General features: G+C 35.6%; 1 protein-coding gene across 2 annotated transcripts in view; it reads left to right on the top strand.

The window, feature by feature from the left end:
• The window catches only part of Kiaa0825 (KIAA0825 ortholog), a 413,039-nt gene that overhangs the window by 176,371 nt on the left and 218,942 nt on the right, over positions 1-17,726 (top strand). For both annotated transcript variants that reach the window (XM_047556135.1, XM_047556136.1), the window contains one exon: positions 11,263-11,442. In XM_047556135.1, coding sequence (XP_047412091.1) covers positions 11,263-11,442 — 180 coding nt within the window. The remainder of the gene's footprint in view (positions 1-11,262; positions 11,443-17,726) is intronic.

Raw genomic sequence — 17,726 nt, 5'->3', positions numbered from 1 at the left:
ACTGCAGATTCTGATTTAGTAGGTTGTGGGCATGTCTTGTGGTTATGCATTTTCAACAAGCTCCCAGGTGATGATGCTCCTGTTGCTACTGATCCCTAGACTTTTGAGTAGCAAGGATCTCAGACAAGGTATCTGTTGCTCTAGAAGCAAAGAGTGTGATTGTGATTTGTTCTTGTAAATAATAAGGCATGATTTGCTTAAGAATATTTATAAACTATTTTATTCAAAAGTTTACAGCAGCAGACAGTAAGCATGGTCTTATTCAAATACAGATCTGATTATATTACTCCCCTGCTAAAAATCATTAGTGGCTACGCAATACTTATAGAATAAGTAGCCTGATCCTTGAGGCACCTACAAAGCCTTGCAAGCTCCAGTTGTGGCCAACATATCCAGCTCATCTCATTCATTCTCCCCAGTTTAACATACTCCAACACAGGGCCATGCTTATTCTGGTCTAGGTTTGTGCAAGATAGATTTGCCTACTTGTAATAGCAATCTTCCTACAGAAGTGTCCTGAAGAAAGAGAAAATTGCTGCAATACCCAATGACCTTTCCATTGTTCCATTTTCCAAGTTCTCTTCTTGCTGCAGAGTCTTTGAAAACTTTTTTTCTATTTAGAACCTTCCTCCTCTCCATTTGCCTGACAACTCTAAATCACCTTATCCTCTTTCCATCCTCCTATCCTTCCCTTCCTTCTGCCTCTCAGCTCACACTTCCTTGGAAGTCATCCCTGATTGTCTTGACTGATGAAGACTCATTGTACTTCTTATTGTCACAATTTTAAGTGAAAGGTTAATTGACATATTGTGTGTTTGATTTCTGTCTCAGCCACAGTGAATTCCAGAAAAGTGGGGACAGCTTACCATTGAATCCTGTATGCTTGGCTTGGTTCATAGTACTTTGGACTGATATCTAGCACATAGAACTTACCTTAAAAGTACTTGTTGAATGAGTGAAAGCCAATTGAATTTCCATAACAATTCTATTTCATTCATTAGCTTTGTGATCTCTCTAAACTTCAGTTTCCTCATTTATAAATGGGTCATTAATATTGATGTTATATATTTGTTTTGTGATTTAAAAGGGAAACTAAACATAAAGCACCTAGAACATTGCTTGGCACTTGATAATTTGTGTTAGATTCTTTCCACTCATTAATGCTGAATGCCTGAGGAAATATGCCTGATTCTCCTCCTCTGCCTCCTCCTCCTTTTTCTCTTTTTCTGATTATCCTGTCCTATTTATGCAATGAATTGTCTCTTCTGCCTCTCAGTAACACTCCCCTTCCACCCAAGCATGAATTTTGTTCCTAGGAGATGAAGTTTCCCCTTTCGGACATCTTTGTCCTGGAAAGGTGTTGCCCTAACATCTGCCATGCATGTAAAGATGAGAACTGGGTCAAATAAATATTCTCAAGTTCTATATATTTAGTAGTCTTGAGAACCTTCTCAAATAGCTTGAGAGAGCAGTATGAATTTTGCTGTGATGTTTTGCCTACACAGAATCACTTCTCATCTGGCTTGGCAGTGGCTGAAATAGTTTGTCTCTTTATAGTACTTAGAAAATGTTCAACTTAACCATAAGAACATGTGTCTTCGTTAGTAGTTAATGTACATCTAGTATTAGTAGTAAAATGATTGGACATTATATTATAAGTGATACTATTATCATGAATTGTTGCATTTTTCCCCAAGCAACTCAAAGTGATTTAGCACATTATTTCATTTATGACCCTTGGATTATTAGGATCATTTTACAAATGAGAAAACTAAGATACAGAGAATTTGAGTAAATTGCTACTTGATGTTTTAAGTGGTTCTTGTTAGAAGAAAGAAGAGTCATTATTTTCTGAAAGTATTGTTTTTAAATGAATTCAAAAATGAAAACATGAGACTTTGTGGAGGCGATTCTTTTAGAAATAAGAAATAATATTCTTCCGAGTCAATTTCTGAAAATGGTTTCTCGATTTTATAACTAAGTTCTCCATTTAACTAATATTTAGTGGGCATCAAATAAAAAACCAAGAGGGTTTAAAGTTAACTTAAGACTCCATTTGCAAACATTAGAGCCATGATTTCTACATTTGATTTTATAGAATATTAGTCCCATGAGATACAATGCTAGAAAAGAGTTACAGGGTCAAAAACCTTCAGAAACACTATATATTAAGCTCCTTTTTTTGGAGAGTTACAGGACTCATGAATAATTAAATATTACAAAATATGTAGATAATACAAACTAGTTTTAAACATATGGAATTACCTGTATGTCTTGTACAGATTACCAGTTTTAAGGAAACTGGATAAATGTAGATGTTCTGAGACGGGTTTGCTGAGGGTGAGGACGGACGATGCCTACCCTTACCCAGCGCGCTTACCCAGGCATCGGAGATCGAGCTCTGAAGGCACAGATCTAATTTTATTTAGGGTTGCACAGGACATATACAGACACATTATCCAATCAGGTTAACATGCTTGTTAAAGTATAACAGAGTCAGCCTATAGGTGAATTATACGTCGAGGGTCCCGGTAGTGTAAACAAACCAAGCATGCCTAAGCAATTCTGCCCAGCAACAGGTCTGAGACAAAGGACTGGGGGAATGGCAAGCTCCAGCACTGGGCATGAGGCAAGGCAGCGCGGACGAGCTCACATCACAGCTTTCTGTGATGCATGTCAGAACGAGGCCTCCCCTCAGCTCAAACTCAGCCTCAGCAACTGCAAAGACCTTCATTCCATGGCGAGTCTTTACCATGACCTCAGTTTCTCTGTTCAGACTGGCTTACTTAGACCATGGTGTCAGTGACTGCTGTCAGATAAACTTGAGGAATGTTCCCTACAGATAAATTGCCCAGTTAAAAATCTCTTATCAATCTGTAGCTATTTCCTTAATAAATACTTTTTGACTTTATAAATTGTTAGCCTGTTTGTTTCATTTTCTTCATTTGTTAAAAAATAAAGGGAGATAACACATATCTCATGTAGGATCACAATAAATGAGAATATATATACTTAGCATAATACTTAGTATAATATTTGCACCATTGTGAATATTCAGTAGGGACTGTGGGTATTCAAAAGGAGTAGAAATCTGATATTTAGTGTTCAGAGAAGAAGGAAGAGGAGGAGGAAGAGGGGAGAAGGAGGAGGAAGAAGAGGACGAAAGGAAGAAGTTTTAAGCAATTCGTATTCAAAGCATTTGGGGCAAGAAAATGATCTGAGCGAAGAACTTGGGAGATAAGAATGAATGAAAAGAATGACTCTTCCTTCTTCATATGTTTGAGACCCATTTCATGAAACCTTCTTTTTCTTTATTTTTATATTTATTGTTGTTATTTGTATATGTGTGGTGCTGGGAATTGGACCCATGACCACCCACCTGACCAGTAAGCACTCTACCACTGAGTTATATCTCCTGCCCCAGAGACCTCCTTTTTAAATTTTCAAATTTTGTCAATACAAGACTAGTTTGAAAGGGAAAATATCTAGTAATCATTACATGTCAGTTTTACATGTCAGGTCTTTATACTCATGTTAAACTTTTATACCACAAAGTACCATATTAAACTAATTTTGAGATTAGATTTCAATTTTATTTTTGTTAATTTTCATTTCAAATTAGGTTGTGATAGTCAAATTTAATGTTTCCTTGAAAATATTTTTATGTGATACCCCCTTTACCTAAGGTTAATTTATTGGCCTGGTGTTTTTGGTTTCGAGACCTTGTTTTATATGCTACATTTTCTATTCTTGCACTTTCTAATGCCTTTGTTGAAAGTAAGTCTTTAAGCCTCTTTAGTTTAGGGATGCTGTTAGTGTCTGGTTAATTCAGCATCCCAAGCTCATGGCATACTCTGTCACACTATTGCTGCAAAACTCATCTTAGTGACTCAGCAGGAGCTTGTCATTAACAACATTCTTATAGAAAGTAGAATTTAAAGTCTTGGAAAGCAAAGCATTACTGTGCCATGTAGGTGTAACTTTTGATTAGAAATAAATACAGTCTCCAGGTTAAGGTCCTTGTTTGATACCACCTTCTTTTGAAGTACTAACAAATTCAAATTGCAAAAGGAGTTTAAAGGTCAGTGAAAGCAGTCCTTCAGTGTTATTGAAAAGATGATCTATTTTTAAATCACATGTTTGTTTTTAAAATGTGTAAACCATTGATAAAGAAGCAGGCATATGAAATTTAAAGTAGCAGCTATTATGACTGATAAAACCTGGGCCAGGGAATATGGCTTTGAATATGTGGCTTATTGATAACACTCTCCAGAAGTAAGTTGATACCCATCCCTCTGATCTCCATAGTTCCCCACTTACCACTCCCCCAACCACCAGGTCTTCCTAGTCTTGGCAAACCCTGACTCAGCAGAGGGGAAATGAGACCAGAATGCAAACCTCTGCAGTCAAGACCCCAAAAAGAGGAAAGATAGCTAGACTTAGCCAACCATGCCCAGAACCTTTCCCCAAACTCACCACTCAGACTAGTCACTCCTCCTTCTTCAGTGCAGGGTGGGGTGGGGGGTGGGGGAGGAGTGGGGTGGGGCCAACAGTGTGACTGTAGTACTCAGTAAGGGAGTACAGCCCAAGTCAGATGTGGATCAATGGGACAATAGGTCTTGGGCAAAATTATTGATTAAAAGAGGCAAAGTGGATGACATTTGTTGGAATGATGAGTACTTTAGGTAGATTTAGAGCTAAATATCTCTTTCACTACTGAAGAGCTCATCAGGAGGATTTTGTATCAGAAAAAAACAATGTCCAGCCCAGAAGGCAGAGGGAAAGAAAAAGAAAAAGCTAGACCTACATTTGAAGCAGGAAGAAGGGGACTAATGGAAAGAAAAGTTAACATCTTTCCTCATCCTTCCTAAAGTTCATGGCTCTGGCACCTAAAATAAATGGCATACTGACAAAGCTAAACAATTTATTTAATGTTAATTTTATAATACATGTAAACCTTCAGCAAGTAAAGACCCAAAGAGTTAGGAAAAGCTATATATTTTTGTGCTTAGTTTCGATGAAGAGTCAACTGTTGTGCATAAGTATGATTAGACAAAGGAGGTATGAGCTAATGGCAGTAGGCTAGCAGGAACTTAGCAAGACCTGTGTGTTCAGTTTATTCTCTGTGTCTCCCTGTCTTCACAGATAAGGACATTCCTCCTGGTGTATGGAGGGTAGCTCTGGAATGAGGGTCTTACTACATACTTTAGAGGAAAAAGAGAATTCTTATACAGCCTATTTCTGCCAAGGTGCAGTCATTTGGGTTGATATGTCCTGAATCTTGAGGACCACCATAAAAAGCAGGATAAAATAAGACTGTGACTGAGTCTCCTTGAATAGAATAGGATATATCAAAATGAAAGAGCACAAAAATATTCCAACAGTGTAAGGCATTCAAAGGTAAGGAAAAATCATGTTTGTGGATGAGCACTTGGCAAACGTCTTGGTTTTCACCAGTTTTCAGTGACATAGACTTGAAGAAAGCACGTTGAACCTACTGAGGGTCACTCCCCACCCTGGCCTTTTAGATGATGAGTGGGGCTCAAAGTAGAAATTCCTTTGGGATAGTGGGACTAAGAGTAGACAGTTGGCCAGAATGTGAAAGGCATACCGTTATGGTGAACTTTAAGAGGCTACCAGAGGAGGTTAGATTTAACGTGTACTTTGGGTTGTGTTTTCATTAAAACAAGAAGTTAGAAAACCTAAACTATATTGTAGCATTAGAAACAGAAAAAAGACACTATGGGAGGAAAAGTGAACATATGTTTCATTATGGAGAACGGGATGAGACCAGGGACATTTATTTTATTTTATCTAACCATCCAGAGAAGAATTAATTCCTGCTAAGGTATTGAACTCGGAGATGAGTAGGAGATGGCCATGTCCTAGGCAGAATTAGGGAACACAGCAAGAATAAGAGAGCAAGATCAGAACCAGAGATGGATGATTTGCATAAAAAGGACCTTTGAGGTCAAAGGATAATAGGAACCCAGGTGTAAAGCAATAAGGCTGAAGAAGGCATGGCCAATGTTCCTGGGGGGCCCTAGGGCAGGCACTCCTGCCCACCCCTCTTCGATTTTTTTTACTTGGTTCTTTTTAGTTATACATGACAGTGTATAATTATACATGACAGTTGATATAATTATATAAGCATGGACTATATCTTATTCTAATTAGGCCCCCATTCTTATGGATGTGCATAATGGTAGAATTCACTATGGTATATTTATATAAATACATAGGAAAATTATTTTGGATTCATACCACTGTCTTTCCTTTTCCAATTCTCCCTCCTTTCCCTTCATTCCCTTTTGTGTAATCTTCTGAATATCTATTCTTACCCTTTCCCCCTTATCTTGGGTTAGTTTCCACATATCAGCAAAAATATTTGACCTTTGTTTTTTGTAACTGACTAATTTCACTTAGCATGATAGTCTCCATATCCATTCATTTACTTACAAATGTCATGAAGTCATTATTCTTTACGGCTGAGTAATATTCCATTGTACATATATACCACAATTTCTTTATCCATCCATCTGTTGAAGGACACCTAGGTTCATTCATAGCTTAGCTATTGTGAATTGTGCTGCTTTAAACATTGATGTGGCTGTGTCACTGTAGTATACTGATTTAAAATTCTTTGGATATATACTGAGGAGTGGGATAGCTGGGTCAAATGGTGGTTCCATTCTTAGTTTTTTGAGGAATCTCCATACTGCTTTCCTGAGTGGTTGCACCAATTTGCAGTCCCACTAGCAATTTATGAGTGTACCTTTTTCCCCCACATCCTCGCTAACATTTATTATTACTTGCACTCTTGATAATTACCATTCTGATTGGAGCAAGATGAAATCTCAGTGTAGTTTTAATTTGCATTTCTCTAATTGCTTAAGAGTTGAACATTTTTAATATATTGGTTGACCATTCACTTTTCTTCTGTGAAGTATCTGTTCAGTTCCTTTGTCCACTTATTGATTGGATTATTTGGGGATTTTGGGTGCTAAGTTTTTTAGTCTTTATATAATTTATATATAAATTAATGCTCTATCTGAGGTGCAGGTGTCAAAGATTTTCTCCACTCAGTAGGCTCTCTCTTCACCCCCTTGATTGTTTCCTTTGTTGTAAAGAAGTTTTTAGTTTGATGCCATCCCATTTATTGATTTTTTACTTTATTTCTTGTGCTTTCGGAGTCTTATTAAGAAAGTCAGATTCTAAGCTGATATGTTGGAGTGTTGGGCCTACATTTTCTTCTCCTATATGCAGGGTTCCTGGTCTGATTTCTAGGTCTTTGATCCATTTCAAGTTGAGTTTTGCTTCACCCCTTTTCATAAATACTGTTTTCTTAAGCATGATCTTGGCCCTCTGCCTACATATTGTGCGTGGCTGATTTTGTGCTGCAAGGACAGAAAGCAAAAGACACCCAAAATGTAAAGTCTTTACTATCTGGTCCTTTATAGCAAAAATTTGCCAAGCTTCATTCTAGATGATAAGAGAGCAAGAGCTTACCAGAAAAGATATGCCAGAAATGTACCCTGCAACCAATAGAACATGGCCACAAGGAAGTCAAGAAAGAAGATTTTAAAGGAGCAGTGAAAAGGGATCCAGTGAATATTCACAGGGTGACACTCCATGAAAAAGAACTCTCTGAAAGTTATGATTAGGAGGCAATTAAGAGTCATTCTTGGCAGACCAAAATCCAACAAAAAATGCTGTTTCTTTCTCCCTTCTTTTTTTCCCCCTTCTTTATTATTGAAATTTTAGTTAAACATGTATTGTTATGCCAGGAGCTATTGGAAGATACCTAAAGATAATCACACATGAAAATATAGATTATAAAAAGTCATAAATCATGTTAGAGATATAATGAAAAATGAGAAAATGTAAAATACTACATGAAATTATTTTGTCATAAGGCAATATGTTACCACATACCAAATACCTGGCTTGGGGTAAGTACAGTGCATTCCAAGGTCACTGTCAATAAAATGTCCATGCATGCCTTGAGAAATTTGGGATCATAGTATAATACAAACAGTACAGGCAAACTCCTACTATCTTTGTGACCTTGGGACAATTTACTTAATTTGTTTCAATTTTACTTTGTTCATCTACCAAACTAGGATAATTGGCACCCATTCCATAGAGAATTCTGAAGATGAAAGGAGATGTAAAGCAGTTTATGTGATGTTTGGCATATATTAAGTACTTTGAATAGCAATTTTATCTTCATGGAGCTGGTATAAATCTGAATTCATAAATTCAGATGCACAAGAACCACTTATTGTCTTTAAGGCGACTTTTTGAGGATTCTCAGCCCATCCCACTTGGCATTTCACCCTACATGTTGGGGCTCAATCCTTCTTACACCTAGGGTAACACAGAGGGCCCTGGGAGGCTCTGTCAATCATCAGTTGCCTGGACACCCTAGTTACTCAGAGAGACCTTTTATCCCTCTCCAATTGGTTCGTTCGAGTGCAGCAATGTGTTTGAAATCTTTGATGAGGCCAAGAGCCCTGTCAGGGAGCTGGCTTCCCTTGTGCCTCATCCAGGCAAGCCTCCCTAAGCACCACCAGCAAGAGCATGCAGATGCTCTTCCTTGCAGACCCAGAGGTTTCTCTCCCTGGTCTCAGGACTCTTCTCACTGAGCCATCCAAACTTACCTCTGCCCTCCTGCCAGGACATGTATGATTACTTGGAATCACATAGTAGTGACAACATTTTTCCTTTTTTGGCCTCAAGAATGGCTATTTTATTTAGTTCAAGCTATACATTCTTCAATAGATTTAGCTTTTCTCCTTTTTTTCTTTTTTAGGTGCAAGTAGGTAACTGACTTCGGTCTATGTGTGCTTTTCAAATAACAGAAATCCCTGGGAAAAGTAAATAGACTACTTTAGTCTAGGGCAAAGGAAAATAGAAGGAGAAAAATAAAAGAATAAAACTTCTTTGAAGTATGTCAACACATTTGTACAACAGTAAAAGGACTAAAAATATTTATTATTTGTAGTGTAACCATTGCTACTATCCACCCCTTTCCTGTGCATCGTCATTGGGTGATTTTCAGTGCCTGTTGGTGCTCAGTTGATTGTGTAGCTTCAACTCCCTCTTCCTCCCAGCAGTCTCACTTCCACTCTACTAGCAGCTGCCTGTGGCATCATTATTACACCCCCTCTTCTGTCTTCCTGGAAAGTCCGCCCCACCTTAGCTTTGTCATGCTGATAAACTCTGCTGCTCCTTAAAGACTTGGAGTTCTGCCCCCAAAACCTAAAACATTATTCTCTGTGTTCCCCCCGGTGTTTGATATTTCAGGCGCTTAGAATTAGGTAATGGGGCTAGGTTTGCAGCTCAGTGGTAGAGCACTGGTGATGACTGGGTTGGATTCTCAGCATTGCATATAAATAACTAAATAAATTAATCTATTGACAACTAAAAAGTGTTTACAAATAATTAGGTGATAATAAATTGATTTGTCTTTCAAATATATGGTTTTTAAGAGTGAAGGAGGATGCTAGTACTATATATGCCAGGACAAGACTTAAGACATTGCCCCAGGCAAACCAGGATGCATGATCACTATACTTACCCTTTTATACTGTAATTATGGTTTATTTGTCTATCATCCCATCCCCAAACAATACATATGTACAGTCAGTGAATTCCAGGAACGTGAAGTTCTCAGCATCTGATCCAATAACTGATATATGGTAAACTGTCAATCAGTGCATTAATTGAATCATGGTGATTTTATTGGAGGAAAACACTCTGGACTGATGAGATAGCATAGGCCAAAGGAAACGATACAGGGTGCACATTTGGAAGAAATAGAAAATAACCCTGTGGTGGGACAAATATTTGGGACTTGGAACATAATGTGGGAAGATGTTGTAGAAATTGTGAATTATCACACCAAGGAATTTTTAGCAAGTGGAATAATAAGGGAAGGTTTAAATGCAGGAATAATATGAAGGATAACTGATTATTGTACATAACATGAATTGGAGAGAGGGAAGGTAGAGAGAACTGCAGAGCATATTTGAATAAAAAAACATGAAATTGTGGATACCTGTGTTAGAAATATTTTTCATTTAATATTTTTGCTTGATTTAAAAAAAAAAGTCAAGACCCTCCAGAATTCAAGTGACAGAAATCCAAATTAGCCTATCTAAAAAGGGAAATTATCTCAGCTAACATGAATCTATAAGCAGTGTTAGATCCAGGTTCCCAGTGTCATCTCCACAGGAATCTTCATATCTTGATTCTGCTTCTTACTGTATCAGAGTCATTCTTAGTCACGTTCTTCCTAAAATAGCAATCATCAATTTCCAACCAGCTTAGCAAACCCTTTAGAAAAAGAATGTTATTCCACGAATTATTCCAGCAAAAACCCTGAGGAAGGTTGTCATTGGTTACCTGCCCATCCCTGAATTGATCACTGTTAATGGGAGATGTCAGGCTTTGATTGGTCAGGTCTTGGTCCTGTGCCAATCTTAGGTAATAGCAGCTTCATCCAAACCAAGTAAACTGTGTGTTGGGTTAAGGGTGGGGCAAGAGAGGTAGGTAGAGGCTAGAATAACTAGATAAAGAAAAACTAACTTGTTTGAGATAAATATTAGGAAGAAAAATCCATAAGTGTTCTCTGAATAAAGCTTATGGTGCTAGTTTTTACTTTGCAAATGATAGTGAGCTCCTCTAGATTATTAAAATCAAATCCCAGAAATAAAATTATTGAGAGGAAACATAAAAGTGATTAGCTTCCAAATGAGCAAAAATAAATGTACTCACTCCAAAAGAATTTAGATTACATTTATACAAGATGTGAGTTGATATTATCTTTAATCCCATGAATTTTTTTGCTGAATATTATGATGCTGTTTATCCAAACAAAATAGAAATTATTATTTCAACTTTTCATCCTTCCCAAAGATGCAGTAGTACAGGAATTTCTGATTACTGATCTTTGAGGAAGCCATAATGAATCCAGAAGAGAGTTGAAAAAAAGCAATTAAAACGGCCCCATTTTCATGGAGTTCTTTATATGGTTTTATTAAGGAGACAACTGAAAAACCCCTCATTTTGAAATGACAGGGTCATTGGATTTGGGAAACATTCATTGGGTTAGTTGGACCATTAATTTGAAAGAATGTGGTATTTTTCTTATGCAAATATTAATCAAATACATTCCACAACATTATGCTAGGGTGATAAGAATTTAATCACATTCACTGATGCCTACCTTACTAAATTGTTTTTATTCTTTTCAAGAACACACCTTTAAACACCAAGTTTCTGACACAGAAAATAATCTGAACCAAGGATCCAGCTTGATGGAAGCCATCTTTAAAGTGCTGTACCACTGTAATTGTTCTCCACAAACTTTTGGAAATGTTTTTGTGAGTTACATAGAAGAAGAACACTTATGGGACTTTTTGTATTACATCCCAGGTATGAGAAATTTATTGTTTATAAAGAAGTGCTTTATAGATACTTAAAATGCCTTTAAAGATGTTTTAAAGTTTTATTGATATTGGTTTTGCAGAATTTAGGTTTGTAAAAGTTTACCTTACATTTTTTCAGTATAAAGGCCTCTATTGGAAAACCATTAAACCATTAGTTCCTGTCAAATTTAATATATTTGAAGATAAAGAGAGGTTGGTTGAGGGTAAAAAATATGTATTGCAGATTTTTTTTGAGGAAGTGCTTTAGCATAAAAAGTTAATTTAGTATTTACCAGAGATTATGTTTTGCTGGGGATCATATAAGACATAGTAAGATATAAAAATATTGTGATTCTTTGGGTGCATTTATTCAACAAACTAATGAATGAAACTATTGGTTTTTTTTTTTTTTCAGATATATAGGGGATTTATTATTGTGGCCATAGTGCCTTTCTCTTCAATGCAAGCATGTTTTATGATTCCTCTGGGGCAATATGTTTTCCCCATTGTTCTTCTGCCTTCAGCTAGAGAAGATGTTAAAGACAGGGCAGGTTGTATATCTGAACAGAAGGAGTTCATCGTTTCATCCTTAATATCCTATCTTTAAATTTCCATATTTAATATCTTGGGAAAACAAAAGATGAAAACTTAGGTAGTGATTGTTATTATGTTATTCCATTTATATTAGTTATGTTTGGCTTTCAACCCATTAGCTTTCTTTTACACTGCTTTGGAACCAGCATTTTCATAAAATAATTCCTAGGCTCTATTAAAAAAAAGATTGAACTGACTCAAAATCATTCTTTCTGGACTTTCTGACTATCCTCCAGATATTCCTTGAATATCACTTTAGCTATTTAAAAGTCATTATGTTTTATCTTCTTTTGGGCATTAGCCCTGCAAACCAGCAACAGACAACTTTATGTAATGGTTTCAAAAATCTGAATCTATCGCTTAAAGATTCTGTAACAATTATCTTCTTTCAAAGTTTTATCTTCTAGTTTCCATGCATTGCCTCGCTGCATCTTCTTTACCCAAAGGCAGTACTAACTTAAAGGTAGAAAGATTGAATTAGTAGGTTGTACTTCTGATATGGTAATTATTGTAATGAAAGAAAAACCACCTTGAAAGCCCCACTGCCCTCTGCTGTTTTTAATTGTTTGTGAGAAAGTAGAATCTAACAAAATTATGAAGTGACCCCCATGCTTCAACCACTATTTATCCTTCAACTGTTAAGTTCTTGAACCACTTTTGACACTCAGCACAAAACTGTCTGAAAATGACCTAGATGGCATCAGTGGACTTGAGGTGTTGGCAAGGGAAAACTAAAAATGTTACTAGCTCCTAATATGTATTCTCTTCATTTACACATTGAGGAAACTACTACAGGAAGTCAGACAAGTCTCTGGAAACAGGTATTACCAGATTGATAGAGCCCGAATTGTGTGGAGAGACTCAATTGTGTGGGTAGAACCTAAAACTGGTCACATGCCCTTGGCCTTCAGACAAGTCATTTCTCCTTAAACATTAAGGAGAAATGTTAAGAGCTCTGTCTCTTGAGTATTCTCTGGAACCTGAGAACTGCAATGGTCATGAGGGTCTGTCTGTATTTTTATCTTTTTTCTACCAATATTTTATAACAAATTCCCTTTCTTCTGTTGCTGATGAAGGTCATTTAAAAAATTCTAATAAAATAATATAATGTACTAATCCATAACAAAATTGAGCCTTACACTATGACTTGTGTTTAACTTGAAAATATAGTATGTTAAAAGGAAGTACAGCAGAAACACAATCATAATCCCTCAATGTCTGTCTATTACCAGTAATAGATCCAAGATTCAGTAAATATAATTTACCTACCCAGATTAACTGGAGCCCATTATTAAAACCTTGATTGGTATATTTTCTTCTTACTAAAACACTGTCAAAGATTTCAATATAGCTTTCCCACAAAATGTCAGTCTTACCATTTTAAGGTGGAAAAGCAAAGATGAAGTAACTACTATCCTTATTATTGAGTAAACCAAGATCAGAAGTGTTAAGAGACTTATCTAAAATTGTCTACTATTAAGTTAGATAGACTCAAAGCAAGAAACCAGATCTCCTGACTGGCCATGTAATTTCTCTTTATTTTTTTCTAGGAATTAAATTTTTGAGACATTTGCTTAATGAACATATGAGTTCACTAATGAAATATACAACCTGATTTTATAATTAGAAATCCCACACATAACTCCTTAGAATGGATGTGAACTAATTTGAGAATCTCATGCTAAGTGAAATAAGCCATCCCAAAAAATCAAAGGTCGAATATTTTCCCTGATAAGTGAATGATGATGCTTAATGGGGGTGGGGGGATACAAGGAATGGAGTAACTTTAAATTATATAGAGGGAAATGAGAGGGGGGAGGGGGCAGGGGTATGAAAGTGGAATGAGACAGACATCATTACCCTAGGTGCATGTATGATTACGTGAATGGTGTAAGTCTACATCACATACAACCATAGAATCAAAAAGTTGTACCCCATTTGTGTACTGTTAAAAAAAAAAAAGAATGGACGTGAGCTAAAGGGGACAACAAGAATGATGTTACCCATTGAAAAAGATTATAAAAGACAGAAATACAAAAAATAATTAAATTAGAGACCTAATGTGGGCATTCAGAAGTTCAGTGCACTCTAAAAGAAATAATTTTGGTCACAATCATTACAAGCTATGATTTCAAAGTAGATAAAGAAATTTTCAGTTGGGCAGATGAAATTACTAATGCATAAATTTCCTCAGCTGGTTTTTAAGACAATGCCAAAAAAGACTTAAAAACAAAGAAAATATTTTTAAATGCTGTATATTAAATTATAGTAATATACCCAACAGGTATTGTTTCCTTAATTCCTTAGTATGACATTGGCCCTACTTTCATTTCTGAATCAATTGATTTATCTCTCTCCCAGACTCTGGGAAGAAAGTTTTCAACAACTTAGCAAAATTTCCCAATTACATTTTGAGATACAAATTTCCACCTTGGTTCTCTTCTCACCTTTCTCAACCTCACAAAGGAAACCACTCTGGAAAGCAGTGTGGACATTCCTCAGAAAATTTGGAATGGAGTCATCATTTGACCCAGCTATCCCACTCCTTGGTCTATACCCAAAGGACTTAAAAGCAGCATACTATAGTGACACTGCCACATCAATATTTATAGCAGCTCAATTCACATAACTAAACTATGGAACCAACCTAGGTGCACTTCAAAGATGAATGGTAAAGAAAATTGTGTATGTATTCACAATAGAATAATACTCAGCCATAAAGAAGAATGACTTTTTATGACATTTGCAAGTAAATGGATGGATCTGGAGACTATCATGCTAAGTGAAATAAGCCAGTCCAAAAAACCAGAGACTGAATATTGTCTTTGGTATGCAGATGCTAACTCACAATGGGGAGCAAGTAGGGAAGAATAAAGTACTTTAGATTAGACAAAGGAGAAGGGAAGGGAGGGGGAATGGGAATAGCAAAGATAGTAGAATGAATCAGACATTACTTTCCTATATGCATATATGAATACATGACCAATATAATTCCACATTATGTACAACCAGAAGAATGGGAAGTTATACTCCATATGTGTATATTACATCAAAATACATTCTACTGTCATGTATAACTAATAAGAGCAAATTTTAAATATTGAAGAAAGAAGAGCTTTTTAGATTGAATGTACATGCCAAATGTTTTTCTTGTTGCTGAAAGTAGTTTACATTGGTTTGCCTTCATATCAGGCACAGTGATTTTTCTCTTTGACCTACAAAGTACCTGTATCATAGTGTAGATAGATGTATATAAGCTTTCAAAAGCTGGAAGACTGTCTTTGGTCTACATTGTAGCTATTTGTCCTTAGTCTTTTATTTGGATATCCTTCTAAGGGCCTCTATTTTTAATCCACTGTTTTAAAACTTTAAAAAATTATTTATTGTGGCATAATTTACATACAATAAAATTCACTCATTTCAAGTGAGGACTTCAATAAACATGACCAATATATAAACCTGTGTGACCATAAAGAGTATTTCCATCATATCCAGGAGTCCTTTCATTGTTCTTTGTAGTTAATTCTTCCGTCAACTGCCAATACCAGGAAGATACTGATGCACTTCATATCATAATAGTTTACTTTAGATCATTCTAGAATCTCATATAAACAGAAATCTTTTGCATCTGGCTTATTTTGCTTATATTATGCTTTATTAATAGTTTATTCTTATTATGGGTAAGTATTCACTGAGTAGTATTTTACTAAATAGTGTCTTCTATTTTATCTATTTGCCAGTTGGATGGACATGTAGATTGTTTCTAGCTACAGTGAACACCAGTATACAAGTCCTTGTATGAATATGTTTTCATTTCCCTTTGGAAACACTGGATCGTATAGTAAAGTACATGTTTAACTTCATAAGAAACAACTAACTGCTTTACAAAGTAATCTTTTTCACATTACTACCAATAATGTACAAGAATTTTGTTCATTCTGTATCCTGGTTGACCCTTGAATTGTCTTTTTGATTTTGGTAATTCTAAAGGGAATGTAGCATTATCTCCAGAGTCTTAATTTACATGTTCCTTGTGATTTATGAATATAATACCTCTTTGTATTCTTAATGGTCATTTGAAAATATTATTTTGTAAAACATCTGTTCAAAACTTTTGTCCATTTATTTAATTGAGTTTTGTCTTATTGAATTGCAAAGAGTACTTTATATATTCTGAATTCAAGTCCTGTATCAGCTACATGTATTTGTACATTTCCCACCAGGCCGTGGCTCACTTTTTCATTTTCTTAACAAGGTCTCTTGCTGGGGAGAAGCTTACTAAATACTTGCCTTGCCACTTACCAGATGGTTCATCTGGTTACTATCTGGTTCCCAGTATTCTTATCTAAAAAAATGAGAGCCTAATTCTGTTCAGATTTAAATTTTTTATTTCTATCATCTAAAGTTTTGAAGTATCAAAGAAAACTTTAACTTTCTATGTCAAGAAAGTCTGCTATTATATTTTCAAAGCATTTTCAATCATGTTTTGTTTATCAGAAAACTTTATTTCCAGTGATGCCTGATTATCAATATATTAATAAAATACTTTTTTATACCAGAGCTTTTTACTTAGAAATATATTCAGATTAATTTCCATTGCTTTTATAAAAGCAAATTAGGTTATTTTTTATTGCATGTAACATCTTTCTTGAAAGTATTCTGAAAAACTCCACTAAATAACATATTTCTGATTGTTCAAAGTTATAGAAATTTTAAAATAAGTGGAATTTATCTGTCATTAACAGATTTTAGAAGATTGTACTGGTAAAAATTGATAAACAATTAGTATTTTATCAAAAGGTTAACTTAAATATACTGGTTTATGTCAGAATTGCTGCTGATGATCTTAGCATGTTTTTGTTAGGACCATCATTCATCCTCTTTCTAAGGAACTCCTGATTACTGTGAAAGAAGATGGTAGAATCACAGCCCTTACTGATTTGTATGTACTTGGCTGTGAAATATTTGTTATTTTCTTTTTAACAGTCTTAAATAGAATCATAGAAAGTGAAAACCAAGAAAGACCATAAACATCATCTTGTCCACCCTTCTATCCTGTCCTCTCATTATTCTGTAGATGAGGACACTGGGGCCCTTCTTCTAGATTAAATAAACTTTCCTTTTTTTTTTTTTTTTTGGTACTGGGGATTGAACCCAGGGCACTTAACCACTGAACCACGTCTCTGGCCCTCTTTGGAATTTTATTCAGAGACACGGTCTCACTGAGTTGCTTAGGGCCTTGATAAATTGCTGAGGCTTTTTTTTTTTTTTTAAGTTCTTAATGGACCTTTATTTCATTCATTCTGTGTGGTGCTGAGAATCAAACCCAGTGCCTCACACATGCTAGGCAAGTGCTCTCCCACTAAGCCACAACCCCAGCCCCAACTTTTCATATTTTTAATTTTGATTTGAAATATTAGAAAATCAGATGATGATGCATGGATTCTTCAAGTTATACGAATTAACTGGGATTTTCTGTTTCTCCGTTTTTATTTCAGTTAATTTTATATGAAAAACTGAAATTTATGTATGGCAGAAAAAAATCAGTAAAAAATTATTATTTTGGATGATACGCCCTCCTACTTTTCTCCTTTATGCCGATAATCAATAATTACTATTTTGGGCTTACAGCAACTAGACTTTGGGGCAATCATTGCATTCTTTCTAAACTCTGTGTCTTTGAAACCTAGGCACCCT

Source organism: Sciurus carolinensis, chromosome 6 (genome assembly GCF_902686445.1).
Source record: "Sciurus carolinensis chromosome 6, mSciCar1.2, whole genome shotgun sequence".
NCBI classification, from domain to species: domain Eukaryota; kingdom Metazoa; phylum Chordata; class Mammalia; order Rodentia; family Sciuridae; genus Sciurus; species Sciurus carolinensis.
This window is presented reverse-complemented; position numbering and strand designations above follow the sequence as displayed.